The 17,745-nt window shown below is 38.3% G+C and overlaps 1 protein-coding gene across 2 annotated transcripts; it reads left to right on the plus strand.

Annotated features, from left to right (window-relative positions):
• Positions 1-11,606: 11,606 nt before the first annotated feature.
• On the plus strand, positions 11,607-17,305 carry LOC115739684 (cold-responsive protein kinase 1-like). 2 transcript variants are annotated; one of them, XM_030672898.2, is made up of 6 exons: positions 11,607-11,760; positions 13,657-13,769; positions 14,447-14,657; positions 14,737-14,980; positions 15,803-15,953; positions 16,517-17,305. In XM_030672898.2, exons 1-6 carry the CDS (start codon positions 11,682-11,684, stop codon positions 16,841-16,843), a joined length of 1,125 nt encoding a protein of 374 aa, XP_030528758.2. In that variant the 5' UTR covers positions 11,607-11,681; the 3' UTR covers positions 16,844-17,305. The 2 variants fall into 2 exon arrangements, with proteins under 2 accessions (XP_030528758.2, XP_048141364.1); XM_048285407.1 differs by having other exon boundaries at positions 11,607-11,759; positions 13,707-13,769.
• Positions 17,306-17,745: the final 440 nt, after the last annotated feature.

Raw genomic sequence — 17,745 nt, forward strand, 5'->3', positions numbered from 1 at the left:
TTTTTGCAATTCCGTGAAAGATTCAAATGTTTCCGATCTAATGAAGTTTAAGCGCGGGCATAGTAAAAATTTGATCAAGCAAATGGTAAAATGTACAAGTCGGTCCCGACAAACCCCCGGTATAATTTCTTATGTGTTTTCTTAAACATGAAGAATATGGAAAAGTAATGTCTATGATTTTAGTTGTCCTCCGAAAACAAGACTCCAAGCTCGAGGTCAATCTCAGTTTCCGGTGTAATTCGAGATTAGATAAAATAAAAAAAAAAACGAGGCGAAAGTAATTTGAGCAATTTATTATGGCTTGAAAACCTAGCTCGAGCCAAAAAAAAAAATCTTATGTCTTGAAATATTTGTATCCTAAAAGTTTCAATAGCCTATCTCGATATATCTCGACTTCATTGCTACATATGGCAATGGAAATTCTATATAGTACACATATCCGATATGGTGGTCTGTGATAACTCCATGGGCATACACTTCGCATTTTAGTTACAAAATAATACAAGAGAAAGGGCAAGAATTAGCAATTACTCGACGATTTCTTAATTATTTGATGAGGAATTATTTTCACTGGTTTCATTCGCTTGAGCACTTCGGAGGGCAAAATCGGGTTTTTATGCATTGTGGAATCGAGTTGGCAAAGTGTCTAATAACAAGGAGTACCAGGTGAACAAGTCGATTATTAGACACTGTGCGAAACACGAGTCCACCTAATAGGAAGTCGAAGCTTCCTTTTTGTGACTCCAAGTGCGCGGCTTCCTTTTTGTGACTCCAGGTGCGAGAGGTTATTATATCTACCTACTTAGCAGTCGTCAGTCAAAGCCAACCTGGGGTCTACCTTCCTCAACCAGAGGCCCCTAAGCTCTCTCCAAATATTTTTCTTTCCTGAAAAGAGTGAATACAGATAGAATTTGCAGGGAGATCCCTCCACTATATCGGAGAGCTCCTTCCCCTATCTCTTTTTGAGCCTTTTAAGGACTTGCTCAGATCAAAAGGTTTTAATACATCGTGGAATCGAGTTGGCAAAGTCGTTTCAATCCATCTTTAGAGGGCATGGATTCAAATCCCTTGGGTCCCTCCTGGCGTTTGTGGAAAAAGTGGGTAAGATATGCTTCAAAAGAAGTCCATTTTTCTTTTTTTTTTCATCGTTAATTGGTGGAGTTGTAGTACAGGGAAAAGGTGGCCAGGAATTTGACTCTTACGTGAATCATCACAACTCTCAATTTCTAGAAAGTGCACAATTGGTCAAGCGAGCCGATCTAAAACGGAGATGGAAGGACCAGTGGGTTCGGTTCCAACTGGCTTTTGATCTCGGGTTTTAGACGAGATTGGTACCCGTTGAACAGGTTAATTAGGCAGATCCGATCTACAAGTGGCTACCTTTATGGATATTAAATGAGTTTGCAATTCACTTAAATTAAATGAGTTTGCAATTCACTTAAACCCAACTCACCTATATGACTATTTTTTCGTTCTCTCGTCCTTACTCGATCTTGCGCTCGCTTACTCTGTAATCTCGTATCGGTTTGGTTGCGTTTGACAGTCAAGATAGAAATCGGGATAGGATAAAATTTATCCCATCCCGTGTTTGGCTCTCGCCCACGATAGGACAAAGCGGGATATAATGAGGATATAGCCTAAATAAAATTATCTCGTGGGGGAGGTGGGATAAAGGTGGATAGGATTTCTTATGTTCATATTATAAAAGTTATTGTATCTCGAATAACAAACTTCTTAAATAATAAAATTAAAATTATTATTAAATATCAATTATATTTGAATTCTAAATTAAAATTTTATTTATTTATTTATGTGTTTATAAATTTCAATTTTTTTTTACTTTATAATATATTTTTCATGCATATACACACGCACTTCATATCCACATTACATCATTACTTATTTTAGGTATGGTATTATAGTTTATTATTTGATAAAAAAAATTATTAAGAAATGATGGAAAGAAATAAAAATAATGAAAAAAGGAGATATAAAAATAAAAAATCAGTATAAAATGAAGTAGAAGAACCCAGATTTTAAATGAACAAAATTCGAACTTGAAAATGAGAATAATTCTTGCAGAATGTGGGGCAATGAAATTTCTCCTGTGTATCTTTGATTCATGTTAAAGTTTCATCACTCCTTGGTAGTTTTAACTTCCGTCATAACTTTTCTTCTCTTTCGTAGGTTTTTCGTTCACATCAAAAGTCTATGAAAGCCGAAAGAGAGTCAAAACCTATTCTCCTCCCCAACTTTATGGTTCATGTTAAAGTTTGACGAAAGTAGCGAGAGAGTCAAAACTTTTTGTAGTTGCAAATGCGAATGATCATATTTTCTCTCTTCTCGGAGTTGGCAGTGAATTGTGAAAGCTTTTTATGGTCTCCATTTTTGTATTTTTAAGTTAAGTTACATCAACGTGTGTAAATACCAAATAATGAACATGATAGGATATGAATATATCCAGCTTTATTAGTGTGATTTACCAAACAATAGACAGGATAAAGCAAAATTCTTGAATTTCATATTCTATCTTATATAATCTTATCATGGCTAAAAATCCAGACAACCAAACAGAATATAGATCGAGTCGGATGTGAATTGAATATGTGTCGGGTATAGGTCACTAGATTTGTATTTAGTTCGTCAAACGGGCAAGTCAGGTCATAAATTGTTTGACCCAAATAGATTCATTTAACCAGTTTATGACTCATTTATTACAATGTAAATCTAGAAATTAATACATGGCCGACTAATAACAACATCTACCCGATCCGACCTATATTTCTAAAACACTTACATATTTAATATTATATAGGAAAACTCATACCGAAATTGAGGTAAGAGTGCACAGTGAGTAAGCATGAGATTGAGTGACGGTAGAGAAAATTAAGAAAAAGTCATAGAGGTAAGACCCATTTAACACTTGTATTATGTTTAAAGGCGGTGCTATTTACACTCCATAAATGACTAAATTCACCCCCTTTTACACTAAAAAGACAAAACTGCTCTCAACATTTCAATTACAATCTAAAGTTATGGCCACACTCATCCTTTATTTTTTTTCTATTTTTCCTTTTGGATGATTACCAAAATTAAGCATTTAACATGTCTTGCTTTTTAGTGTATTAAAGAAAAGTGCATTTTCAGAAATTCCTATAACGTTTTATAGGCTCCATATACAAATATCTCGTTAGTAGTAAGAAAAAAGACATTCTTTGGTATAGTATAAAACCGAAATGAATCTTCTTAATCATACTTCTCTATTTTTTTGTCCCTCTTGTCTCCAAAACTCACTTTGTTGTTAAAATTTTTATTAATTTCATTAGTCTAAAGTATATGTCAAGTCTTTTTATTTACTATATCAGAGAATTTAATTTTTTTTCACTATATTGGCGAGATACTTTTATTCAAAGCCTCAGACGTTAGAGGAATATTTAGGAAATTACTATGCACGATGAGGTATTTTGATTTTTTTTTGCGTAAATAATTTAGAGGATATTCATTTTTTTAATCTAAAATGGTATTTTCAAAATAATAAAATTCTTAATTTATGCAATGTCTTGATTTAATCAAATTTCATCTACTTAATAATATATCCATAAATTATTAGCAATGTAGAAGAACTAGATTTTTTTGGAAATTTCTCTTTTCAACAAAACAAAATCTTATGGAAGTAATATCTTACATGATGTATATATGTATATATATATATATATATATATATATATATCCTTTAATATACAAGGAAAATCTTCAATAAACAAAAAACATATGAAATTCTTAATTATGTTAGGTAGATTCTACATAGATATAAAAAAAAACTAATAAAAAGAAAAGTAAATAAATCTGGAACCATCAATTTAAATTGCAATTTAAATTATAGAGGGCAATTTTGTATTTTTGATGAAAATTAAGTGGATTTAGACATATAGGGAGTGGAAACAGTGCCACCTTATATTTAAACCTATTAATGACTAATATATTAAATATAAATAAACCATATAACAAGTCGGCTCATCATATATGAGTTAAAACATAAATTTATGACATATTTTGATAGGTATATTTGTATTACGTGGAACAGATCGATTTGGGTCGGACCATTTCGACCAGATCCACCCGCTTTATGGGTTTGCTCACCTCCCACCACGTCTCAGGACATCCCATCTTCTCTCTCTCTCCATTTGTAGCCCAACAAACAAATCCATCGCTTCATAAATTTTCCTTCTCTCCGACAGAGCAAAGCCAAAAGCAAGTTTCAAAGGTCACGTCTCTCCCCCAAGAAGCCAAGCTGCTTCTCTGCTTTTCACCGCCATTTCCCAGGAACCACCTTAAGGCACGGCGATCGCAATGCGTGCTCCGCCGTACCAAGCATTCGTCGTCGCCTTTCAAGAGCTGCTCTGCCCTCAGCATTCTCGGTCCTTTCTCGGAGGCTCGCTTCGTGAAAAAAAAAAAAAACGCCTAGTTTCGCGGTGAGAGCATCAGAAGTCGAGTCTCGGACTCCCGACGATAGGGAAGAGAAATCCAACCGGTGCAAGACGGAGATATCGCAGCCACCTGATTGAAGGAATATTTACTTGTCTGAGTGATTTTTTGTTTTTGTTTTTTCTTTTTTGGGATATCATATCACCCAGCAATTCAAACTCGATGAAGATCAGGCGATCCACAAGTACTTTAAGAACTACAAGTCATTCATTTTTATTTAATCTTCTTTCTAACACAGATATTCTTCAAATTGAATGCGCAAAGGCATCTTAATTTGTGAATTACATGATCCTAACATCTCTTTCTATCTTACTGTTTTGTTGGTCACTCTAGTATAGATAATACCTCGACGCCGGATACGTACAAAACATAAATGATGCGTTCGTTTTTAGTGAAAAATTCACGATACAAAATAACATTTCAAATGGAAATCATCTTCAAGGAAGATTATTAGTTTTTACTTGCTTGGTGGTTTAGGTAAAACGATTTCTTCTTGCCCAGAGGAGAGGCCGTTTTTCCTTGATCTAAGCTTTTTGGTTTCGATCCATGGAAAAATGTTTTTCGTAGATGATTGTTTTACTCGTCCAAATAACTGTAAGTCGAAAAATCATTTCCCGAAAAAATAATTTCCCTCCGAACAAACGGACCCTTAAGTCTGCAGTAAGATCTTATGGAATCAAAACTAAAACCTCGCACTTAACCGCGAGTGGTATTTCGACTCTTGGTTGCATTGTCACCTTGGCCAATTACCCAAAAAAAAGGAATGTCTTGGTCATCTCGTGTCGCGACCGACCCCTTTTTTAAGTTTTAAGCAAAACTCCTCTTACCCTTTCCTAGAAAATGCACAAGCATATGATGAATTGAATTAGCGCTTGGTCCGAAGGATTTATTTCGATTTTTTAAAAAAAATTTGTCTCCACTCGTGCTTTCCATGTAAAATCGAAGGTGGGACAAGATGCGTTTAGTTCAACTTTCCCAAGAGGTTTGGACTTTCAGCAATGCTGAAGGCCCCATTAATGAAAATTAGCCAATTACCTATTTTACCCTCAAAACCCTACTGAAAATTAATTTTTACCCCTCTTTTGAAAGTGAAACCCGAGTTTCTGTTCATCTTCTTCTTCATGTGGGGCCGGTGAAGGGTTGATGAAGGCGGGCGACGACCGTCTAGGTCGCGCGACCACATTCGGCCTCGATCGATAGCCGTCGAAGGATTTTGACTTTTTTTGAAAAAAAATTAAAATAGAAAAAGAAATATACGGCCAAAAGTCCTTTGTAATTTTTTATTTTTTTTGCCAAATACTACTTAATACAAAGTTGCATTTTTTTTTTTTTACCAAACACCATTTGTATTTTTCCAAAGCCATTTAGGTAAATGACATTTGCATTTGATTATTTTTAAAATAAAACCGAAGGCACCCACAGTGTCTGAAGAGGGAAAATCCGCACAGCTGGTCCAAGCAAAGGAACTTGGCCGGTGGGCCGGGCCAGCAGCCCATTAGATCCATGTATGAACAGGTTACGTTCCCAAGCGGGGCCCATCAAGGAGCCACGCGAGAAAGTCAACGCGCTTGGACAATGCATTAATGGAAGGATAGTCAAACCCAACATCCTAGAATTTTCCCCGTGGCACAACACGAGTCTCTCAAACTTTCTACCAAATCACCAATATCTCAAACGTGTACCGGCGACCCCGAAATTACATTTCGTTAGACTTCAGCTCATAATCGTCATCGAAAATCTGATGTGCCGGCATTTGCGGAGAACGCTAGGTAGACAGATTTGACAGGGCAATGGACACACGCTATCAAGTCAGATTTCTTCCAGTCGTATGGACGGAAAGTACTTTTAGGCTATTGGTACAAGTTCGGGGGCATCGACGAGATGAAAAAAAAAAAAGTTTAGATTACCGGCGTTCATAATTTTGGCGAGATTATCGCTAAACAGAAAAAGGGCAGGATACTTTTGGGTAAAGGGGATTCCTATCGCTTTTGGCTCTCCTCTCGTTCCCGTCATGTGCTCTACGTTTTTCTGGCCTTTTGACTTAAGTATCAGTGGTTCCTCCCGACGTAAAATTCGGTGCATGACATTATGAACATAAAAGTGGCTGTGAAGAAGATGATTGGTTAATCGGACATTAAAATTCTAATCTTATCCAATTGACAGGGACATGGAATATTAAGGATGGTGTACTGAAAGAAATGACCCCTTTAAGTTGAATTCGATTTGACACCTTCCGCCCTCTTCTCTCTTTCCTTGTCAAGTAAACATCAAATCTACTTAAAGACTTTAGAGCCACCTTTAATCACAGGATCAGAACCACGAAATGTTAAATAAATCAACGAGAGGAGATTACGATAGCTCGAAACGCGACTCTCGAGTGTGTTCATAAAATTTTAATGACATCTAAAAGTCTCATAAACTCAAATAAAATAAAAAAAAGAAGATCTATATCGGCGCCGTCCGCACTACGTAGGATGATCGATATCCATCCGGTGATTTCGGTCAAAATTGGCAGGGATAGACTCAATTGGTACCAATGCAAAATATTTTAAAAATAAATTGACACAGTTAAAAGGTTTATGACCGAATTAACAACAATGCAATATGTTTATGACTTTTTTTTTTTACACGTTTCCCCGAAAGAAAAACATAGTAAAATTAGTTGGCAATGCTGTCGACAATTGAAATCATAATAGCAAAGAAGAGAGCTTTTGAAAATTCTCAACCTTATTCTACCAAGAACCTTCTCGAGAAAAGTTGGCAAGACTTCTAAGATATCTACTAGTGCTTTGACCGGTAAAGACAACAATTCAAAACCATTGAAATTAACCAATCCTCGATGTGGAACATAACATCACTACGTGGACGTCCCAGTGCTCATTTTCGTAAACTTTGTAGGGACAAGAATGCCACCAATGCCATCGGTAACATTACAGAAGAAGCCAAATTTTAGATGGGCTATTTTGAGAATATCACCTCGGCTCACCGTGGTTGGTCCGCGAATCGTGTAGCCGATTGGGTAGTTAAGGCCCGTAGAATAAATTCCCTAACCTCTTTTTGGATAGCCCGACAACCCCCACCAAAAAAAAAAAAAACCCCAACCCAATCCCGACAGTACATAAAATGGGTCCGTCATCTTAATATAGATAGATAGATTTCGACAAAAAAAAATTAATATAGATGGTTTTGCTTTGTGTGATATTCATTTGAGTATCTGGAGCACGGAATAGCTCACAAGATATTAATTATGATTCATACTTAATATTCATATCCCATGACCGGACTCCAAATTTTTTTTCCAAAACGCTATAAATCGAAAGATTTTTCCTTCTTTTTCAAATTTTTTTTTTTTCGCTTTACACAATTTCATCTTTCAAAATTCTTTCTAATTTGGCCGTTGAACTTTCAAAACTCCAATCAATTTCGTCCTTTTGTCAAATAAATTGACGGTGTTATAGCTCACCAGAACTTGTGGATCGTATTTACGCGGGCATCCACGTGGCTCTTTCTCTCTCTCGAAACACCCCAGGAGGCCAAGACTGTGCCACGTCACAATGGGTCAGGCACCTGCTATGGTCATAAACTCGGTGGTTTGCTTAATCAAGTCGAAAGCCCTATATACACAGCATTAACTTCTTCTGCACTTATTATTAAATTAAGTTTTTATTCAGGAAAATAATTTTTTTTTTCATGATAAACCAAATATAGTAATTTCTTATATTACTATTCTTGTTAACATTTATGTCGGGCATCATGGGAGTACCGTGATCCGCCCATACAAGTTGTTCCAACATTTTACTAAGGGAATAACTGTCGAAAGTAGTTACTACTCTTGAACATGATAAAAAAAAAAGGATCGCGTTTCTTCGGTTGTTCACTTCTCACGTTCCTTCGAGAGAAAAATAGCGAAGAACGACCACGAACTCCTGCTCCTTTCTCAAGTGCGAGATCCAGGACGAGGACTCTCTCGAGGGCTGCATCGGCGACATTTGATCCGTTAAAAATGAGGTGTGGCCATTACGTGATATACTTCTACGATTAGTGATTCAAGTATGTTCTTGGGCACAATTTTTCGAGTAATTCGCTGCGTATGTAATGGGAATGCGCTCTCCTCAATTTATTACCGTCATCTTCGTTAAGAGGAAGGCCAGCATCATGTCTCCGCACAAGCCATCTCCCATCAATCTATGTACATCGCTATTCTTGCATTTATGCTGTGAAATAAAACTTGTTAATAGAGAAAATGAAATATTTATTGGATGTATCTATCGTTTCATAAGCAAAAATCGCGAGAATTCAGCCATGTACCTAAATAGTTCTTCAAGCAAAGGTGACTGTAAAAATTCCATTTTCCAAGAATGTCGAGCTTCCTTGAGTGGACCTTATCGAAACAATGCTTTATCCCCGGATGGGCAATCAATTACCGTGCCTTAACGCATCGAAAATTTCAATGAATCTCTCATTTAATTTTCAGTCGGTGATAAGCTAGAGGAAGGCGAGATTGATGTTAAGTCATTGCATTAGGTGTTTTTAATGCTAGACGCCTGTCGGCCAAGCCGTGCTCGAGGAGAAATACAAGATTAGAAAAAGCGTCCGGCTCCTTCATGGATGCTCCACTCGGCATGGGAGATGTAGCTTAATCGGCAGAGCTCCGCCACAACAATTAGGCCGTCGCGATTACGGGGCTGGGTGTCTAATTTTCTCAGTCACGTTGTTTGGAAAAGCACATCCAAATTCCGGAGAGGACGGAGGGGTGTCCTGTTCATAGTTTGGTAGGCGTACGGGGAAAGGAGAGACTCGCGGACAAAAAAGAAAGCATCAACGTCGAAGACCGTGAATGTCGACCGAGGTTGAACGAGACGGTCAACAAAACGGAAGGTCCCCTCCGCGTCCCCAATCGATTCTATATTTGCCAATTTGGTCCAGTCTTCGTTCATCAACGTCAAGATCTCCGATTCCGGCTCGCTCTCCTCGTGCCCCGGCGCGTACATACTCGCGTATCGTGTCGGGCATGTCGGGTGTCGGCCCGAGTAAAACCTTGTAAATTACGGTATCCATGGTTCGACAAGATGTCTTCAGGATACTAAAATTTGGGAATTTTGCTGGCTTCGACTAGACTGCCTGCACGTTTAGTGGAATTAATAATGCCGTGGCAAAACGGAAAATACCGACAAAGACAAGGGGGGGAAAAGACATGGTGGGGACAAAGGGAAAGAAAGATGCGGAGGAGGCGGTCGGAATCGAGTTTGAACACGGTAGCGTGTCCAATTCATGTGCCGCCGAAGGTGCTAAGGGGACCACCTTTTAAACCGGGTTTTAGTCAACCACAACACGAACGATCACAGTCAATGATATTTTGAAAGAATGAAAAAAAAATCATAGATCAATTTTGACCTAATTTAAATAACATTTATATAAAAAATTATATCTGGACCAAAATGATGTCGTTTTAACCTTATGAAAAAAAACCTTATCATGTATGTTTTAATCAAGTCGGCGCCACGTAGGATAAACAATAATAAAAAATCACCTCAAAATTGGAATTGACGGAATGATTTGATTATACCGGTTTGACGGATTTTAAAACTTGATTATATTCTTTATAATTTTTAGGACTCAATTGCACTTTGATGATAAAATTTAGGATTTTCAATGCACTTATCCCTAAAAAAAAATTAATTAATTAATTAAATATCGATGCTCTCCTTCTTTTTTATGACCATCCGTTCGGGTTTCTCATATCGTTTATCACGTTTCGTTACATTAGGATGTTTAATAATAAGATGACCTCGTCCCTCATCGTCGGACGCCCGATGCTACACGACGATGTGGACGGCTTTTACTCGAAATGGTGCTCGACATGGACCGTCATGTTGACGGTTCTCAATGAGAATTGGTTGAAAGGACTGCTTTGGAATTTTCGTGCAGGCTTTCGAGATTACATTGGTGAGATCGGAAAGTTCAGGACTGGCTCGACATCCGCACGGTAGGTTTAAGACGGAGTTGGTAATTTTCTCAAATTGTTGCGGGGAGAAAAAAGGTAAATCGAATTGAGTTTGGCGGGGTGGTGGGAAACTCGACCGAGTCAACTCAGAGGAGCGTACAAATTTTCTCCGTTTCCTCCTCCTTCCCGGGTCACGAAAAGGGTCATTTTCAGGTTTAGTGGGAAATGTAGAAACAGAGACACGCACAGACAGCAGAAAAACGCGAGCTGGAGTCCTATGACTCGCGACAGTTTCTTGCGAAAGTTGATGCAAAGTAATCATTTTTTTTCTTCGTTTTGTTTATCTATGTTTATTCTTGCGCGGCGTTTCCAATCTTGATCCTAGAGCGCAACCGCCTACCTACCACAAACGGAGGACCCGGCAACTGTAGAATCGGATAAAGAGAGAGGCGTCGACTCGTCGGGAAGGCGATTGTTCAACTGGGTCGGATTCCGGGGGGGCCGTTCCAGAGACTGCTTCGTCCGAGGTCGGTTGCGGCAGCTGACGAGGTGAATTTTACATCTGTAGCTGTCGCAATTGCCGTTGATGCGCTGAGTTTGTCGCAGTTCATTGATGTGTGGAGTGTCGTAGCTTGTACTGTTCGATTGGTGCCCGTTGTTCGTCAAAATTTTGGCAGCGGATGGATTTTAGTGATGCGGGTTATGGTGGGTTTTGCTTCGAATTGGTCAAAGTTGTTCTTTTTTTCCCTTCGTTTTGATTTATGTCTAAGTAATTCATATTCTTTTTTAATTACATTGACTCTTGGTTAACATCATCGTTCAAAATTGGCCGGTTAATCGGGCTGGGTCAAACTGTATTTATTGATCGAAGGAATGTTGAGCAGAGTGTTATGGGAGCATCCGTGTAAGGAGATTGTAGTTTTCGATGTTGAGCAATGCACTTGAAGTATCCTTACCAGTTCGAATTTGATGCTGTAGATGAAAGTGAGCACAAGTAGCAGCGGCAGTTTGTCGCTTTGCAGTTCTACGTGAAGTTGCTCGGCGTGAATGAGATTCTAAAGCCATAGTTAATGCAGTATTTGAATTTCAAACTTCATATGCTGCTCAAACCTTCAGGATTCATGAAAAAAAGTTGTTGAATTCTTGTTTCTTCTTCTTCTTCTTCTTTTTTTTTCCAGGGATATCCCATCCTTGTTTCTGAAGGTGCAATCGTAGAGTCTGGATATCAGCATCTTTTGATCCAAGTTAAAAAATGAGTTGCAATTGCATTGGCTTTCAGTCAAAGAGGAAAACTTCTTCATCTGCTTCTTCTTCCATACAAGGCATTGAAAGTAAGCTGTTGATTAATAACTGTCACAATTTACAGAAGCTAGTTACTTCTGTTTCAAATCCTAACTCTTTCACATCTTCTTTCTGTTATATTGCGAATGTAGTTATGTTTTGCCCCAACCCCCCGTATAGCGAAAGTCGTATAATACGTGTCGACATGGAGCTTTCAAAAGGGGAAACTTGCTACTATTTTTCCAGGCTTAAATTCAAGAGATTCCCCTTTTGTGCCTGATATTATGTCGTTCTATCTTGAGTTACACCAAGTGATAAAGAGACATAACAAGTTCCATCATCGGAGAAGCATTACACTGGCCAAAGCCTATCTCACCCTTGACCACAAGCTTTCATAGTTGGGCTAGGACAGTAGAACCAGCAATTCCTGATATATGTTAACTCATGCTTGCTGCACCCTTTCACCAAGCCACCACTATACTTCAAATTAGCTTTCCTAGTTGCTCCCCATCCTGGCAATATGAGCCAAAAGTATTAGCATAAGTCTCGTAATGCTTAAGTTGTCCGCCCTTAGCTTTTTCTTTGCTTTTCCTTGGAATTAAAATTTGGTGTAACCGGTTGTTTTATCTGTACAGCTCATGCTAGTCTACAGAATGATGAGTTGGAAAAACCATAACAATGTTCCTTTTCTTCCTTGCATTAGATACGAAGATAGTTTTTCTGGGGAATCAGGCCGAGCATTTATCTCGAGAATTAGTATGTCAGATTATGCTTAGGATAATTGCAGGTTTGCGAGAACACTGAGGTACACATATTACGGGCTTTGCGAAGGAGTAGAGGATCAGCTCCACATCCCATTTGGATCGGTTTTATTGCGGATACATATAGTATACATTTTGACTATAGGGTCGGTTTTATAGCTGCATGGCTCATGAGCCATACTGGTAACTTTAGAACTATAAAATTTTTATCAGTGCTTACCCTTTGATGGTGAGAATTAACCGAAGTAAGAGAATTTTTGTCTTCACACTGAAAGCAATGTTTTTGGCTGCAAGTGATGCTAATTATCTGTAATATAGGTGCTGGTATAAGTTTCAGAAAATCAGTTTTAGTTTATTGTGGTTCTGTTAGGGAAAACTTTAAACAAATACCCAACCAAAACCACTGAAATTACCTGTTCCCTAGGTTTGATTTGAACCATTTCATAAACCAAAAATTTCAGTTTGGTTCAGTTTTGATTGTCCATTTTTGGTCTAAGCAACCCTGGATGGAGCCTGAGATAAACATTCAAGTCCTCTGTTGCAACAAACGAGGATTCTACCAGATTGGCGTTAGCTAGTTTAGTGTAGGATTGGAACTTGAACAGCAATGACATGACCTATCTAACAGGGGATGAAGCATTGTAACTGTTCCTAAGACCAAACCACAACAGTGGCAAAAGCACATGACTTTTGTCTTCCACTTATCTTTTCTTGTTTATTATCAACCCAAATCATGAAGAATGAAGCTAGTTCAGTATACATGACTGGCATATTCGCTTGTACCTGGGTAAATAATGGTAAACTCCAGTGTCAGAGGAAACTATTAAAAATGGGATTTATCCCATCCAATCATCAATTAGTTGCATTTTTCTGTCTGCCTCATGTTAATATCAAATCACTCACCTAATTTCACCAGCCCTACAGCTCATGCTTTAAAAGCATCTAGCTCAGGATACACACAATGAAGTTTGGTGTGCGGAGTGTGGAAGCAACATAGTTAATTTGAAGTGGCTGGGATTTCTTGAGTGGAGTCAAAATCTTGCTGTCGACTTGATGTAGTTTGTTCTGATTCAGTTACAGAAATTATAGAAATATCGTGTCTAATGATCCCGTACTTTATGTCTATTTGCACTTCCTAGTTCTCATATAATTTTCAATTTTTAATTCTCTCGATCTTTTTCTTAGGTAACTTGCTCAGAGATATCACTCATTTCACATTTAATGAGTTGAGATTGGCGACAGATAACTTCCATTCAAGCAATAAGATAGGAAGAGGAGGTTTTGGAACAGTTTATAAGGTAGTCAGGTTCTGTATCTGCTCTTATTATGGTGCTTAATAGTACTTTAAAAGTTCAATGCAAATATTCTTTTTCCTAATGAAACTGATAATGAGCTCAATTCTTCATAATTGCTTCTGTGGATATGCATGTAATTTGATTTTGTCTTCATATATCAAGTTATTCTGCTAAAAGTCCCCGAGTGTTTCAAGAGAAAATACGAACATTCCATGTCTCATCCTTAACTACATCTATATGCTGGCAACATGTCTAGATTATTCTTCAGCTAAGTGTATCCACATGATTTGATTCATTAATGTCTCTCCATTTGTTTTCTGACCTCGAAATTGGGCGGCACTCAAATATGAGTCAATTAATACGTTGTATACAATCTGGTATTGTTATAGCATTTATGGACTGACTTACATTCTAGAGCATAAGTTAATATAATGAGTCACCGTTCTTTCGTTTAGTAATCTTAGAATATTACTTGAATTGTGTTGGTTTAGGGCAAGAGCTGAATTACACTATTTTGTATTGTGGAGTAATAAATGTAAAGAAGGGTGCTTTCCTTAATAAGTAACTAGTCCACTTTTAAGAAGTCATTTTGGTTGAGTGCACGGGTGATTTTCCATGTGTAATTATTATTGCATAATTCAATCACATTGTTTTTTTAGTAACTATGTTGTGGCTGATAGGGAACCCTAAGAAATGGAGTGCAAGTGGCTGTAAAGAAACTTTCTGCAACCTCAAAGCAGGGACTTGGTGAATTTGTTGCTGAGATCAATACTATAGCAACTGTCAGGCATCAGAACCTTGTTCAATTAATTGGTTGCTGTGTTGAACGCACAGACAGGATTTTGGTCTACGAATATTTAGAAAACAGCAGCCTGGATCGTGCATTATTAGGTATTTCGAAGAAAGCGAGAAGTCTGGCACAGAAACTATTATCACTTGCAGCACATTCTAACTTTTCCTTCTTTGTCAGGCTTCGGCACAAAAGCTGCAAAAATAAAACTTGATTGGCAGAAAAGATCTGCTATTTGCCTGGGTACTGCAAGGGGTCTAGCTTTTCTGCATGAAGAATCGGTGCAGCATATTGTTCATAGGGACATCAAAGCTAGTAATATACTTCTTGATAAGGATTATAACCCAAAAATTGGAGACTTTGGGTTGGCCAAACTTTTCCCAGACGACATCACTCACATTAGCACAAGAATAGCAGGAACTACGTAAGTTCTTTCATCTTCTTATCTTCGATTCCACTTTAGGAAAACTCATCTTCTCATATCTTTCTGAGACTTGATCACCCTTATACCTCTGATACCAATCGCAAATCTGATTGGTCTGAATGGAGATACTATTTCCTCTGCAAATCACACTTTGATTCATTGCTTCCACTCTAGGTTCTCAAGCAGGAATTTCAGAACAATTTTTTTTTTTTGACTACTTGAGGAAACCTAAAAGCAATGGAAAAGAAGCATTTTCTATTCTGAATGTGTTGAGCATCCACGGAGCTACTTGAAAAAATATTTTGTGTAGCAGTCAGTATAATTCTAGATGCAGTCAGACACCTCATCATTTCTGAAATAGACAGCCAGGACAAACAAGCATTCTTGAGGAGGCAACTGTCTCATGTGATGGTCAAGGATTTCACATGCCAGCGGAAGGGTCTTTTTAGACACTGGAGAATTGCTTCCTCGCCGAAAAAGATTACTTCTAACCATTATTTTCCCATAATTTGTTGATAAAAGTGATGTTTCAGCGACCTGGTTTACAGGATTTTTATTATGACAAGCTTATTATCCTTGGTGGAGACTTTTCACTGGATCTTTTTAAAGTTCAGGCATTTCCTGGATTGGTCGTATGGGAATGAGCTTACAATTTCTTTCTTCCTTTTCTATTTAGTTGACTTTTTTTTTTTTGAATTATTTGTGTAGTAGAAGAATCGTTAGTGCCATAGCCATGCAAATTAAAATTATAGGGTAAAGTATAACAAGTGCCCTATTTGCAGGTAATTAATTCTAATGATTTGTTGCCTCTGCTCCATGCAGTGGTTACTTAGCTCCGGAATATGCATTTGGTGGCCAGCTGACTCTGAAAGCTGATGTATATAGTTTCGGGATCGTTGTACTAGAAATAATTAGTGGGAGAAACAGTGCAAAGGCAGATTGGAGAGGCTCACAGAAGTTCCTCCTGGAAGAGGTGTGTCAGTGGTCCTTTTTTGGTATAGCTTGGCTAGATTTAACATATTTGCTACATTAGAACAATGGAATAGTAGGTTCAGCTTTTGCTTTTTCCTTCTTCATCATGTTGTGCTTTTCTACCTCTTGGGCCGCCTGGAAGCTAATATACCTGTTAAAGCCAAAGCAAGAGAAACCAGCAGGGCATTCGGTTTTAGGTAGAAAAAGATAACCAATTAGAAAATGCGTTCAACACCCTTGTTTTGCACTTCTTCTAACAACTCAAAGTGCAGTTCCAGAAAGCTGGAAATAACTAAAGAAAATTGAAAATTTCATGAGTAGTGTGATTGTGAAACAATAATTGTCCATGAGAAAATGCAGAGTATCTACATCAAACGAATAAAAAATCATATCAAAAATATTTCCAGCAGGGTGTAAGTGGAGAACATATTGTTTAGGAAAAATTCCACTGAATTTAAGAGCTGGGAAAATTCTTTAGAACCCACGATTCTAGTTTCCTAGTAAGCAAACTTGTGGAATATTTGGCGATCCATCTAATTCTGAATGGAAAGTTTTGCTTCCTAGGCATGGGAACTCTATGAAAAGGGAGCACTCCTGGAGCTGGTGGACCCAGATTTGGAAGAGTACCCCGAAGATGAAGTCATCAGGTACATAAAAGTAGCCTTTTTCTGCACCCAAGCAGCGGCAAGCCGACGTCCATTAATGAGTCAGGTGGTCGACATGCTGTCAAAAAACATAAGGCTAAACGAGAAGGAACTAACAGCACCTGGTTTCTACCAAGATTCAGGAGGCTCAAGTGGGATGCCATCATCCACTAAAAAGTCATCCACAGACTCAAGCTATCAGATGAGTTCAGTTCCTGACACAATCACTCACGTGACCCCTAGATGAAGAGGGTTATGATTTTTTACTCATTGGTCTTCAAGGATGGTGGGTGAGATAATCATTCAATTTGAAGGAACTCTTGAATTATGTCAATTTCCTTCATGGGTCTCTTCGGCTCTCTCTCCCCCCTTTCTCTCCTGCCTCCTTCTGTGGCCAGTGCTTATATTCTTAGGTAGAGGCATTGATTTTGTATATCTGGGCGTATCGTGATGTTCTGCTGAAGCAGAGGTTGAGATGTTTATATAAACAGAAGATATTGGTAGCAGAAATTACATACATCAGTTTTCACAGAGTTTTCTGGGATTTGTTTTGTAGATCTTGTTTTGATGTGATTTTGTTTCACTCTTCAACTCGCTCTCGGCTCGGAAGTACTTTACGTCCAGGGTTGCTGCAAAAAGGATTGAAGGTGAAAAATGACTGTATTTTGCTGGCAAACCAGTGTCTTGTCAATTTGGAAAGTCACACGTTCATGAACTAAAATCATTTACCATCCGTGAATCAGTGAGGCCTTCTGGTGTTGGATGGTATCTTGTTATATGAAGGAATGACAGATGGAATGGAGGAAGAGAGGTATCGAAATGCCAATTGAAGGGAATGACAATTTCTAGGGGCTTTTTAATTTTTCAGAATATGTTTTTAGTATGCTTGGAAACGTGAAGTACTCGAAACTGAAATGACCAAACGGAGGAGGGGGAGCTAGCCAAGGCTGCTTCCGGGTTGGGTGGGACTGCATCGAGGTTGTCGTTAGCTCCAGCGAGGGCGAGTCTGGAGGGTTCGAGGGGTGAGTCCGGGAGGAAAATAAGGCTTGCGGTCGGAGAAAAGAAGAGGGTGTGGGGTGGCGAAGGCGATGGAAGAGGAGGGAGAGGAAGTGGAACAGCGGCTTTTGGAGGAAAGAGCAGATCGAAGCT

The sequence above is a fragment of the Rhodamnia argentea genome, chromosome 9 (genome assembly GCF_020921035.1).
Source record: "Rhodamnia argentea isolate NSW1041297 chromosome 9, ASM2092103v1, whole genome shotgun sequence".
In the NCBI taxonomy this organism is placed as follows: Eukaryota; Viridiplantae; Streptophyta; class Magnoliopsida; order Myrtales; family Myrtaceae; genus Rhodamnia; species Rhodamnia argentea.

What these genes read in the sequence shown, in the direction of transcription:
- LOC115739684 (XM_030672898.2), top strand. Translation starts at nt 11,682, where the DNA reads ATGAGTTGCAATTGCATTGGCTTTCAGTCAAAGAGGAAAACTTCTTCA. An exon ending in TTCCATACAAGGCATTGAAA is followed by an intron (nt 11,761 to 13,656) that starts GTAAGCTGTTGA and finishes TCTTTTTCTTAG; the next exon opens with GTAACTTGCTCAGAGATATC. An exon ending in GTTTTGGAACAGTTTATAAG is followed by an intron (nt 13,770 to 14,446) that starts GTAGTCAGGTTC and finishes TGTGGCTGATAG; the next exon opens with GGAACCCTAAGAAATGGAGT.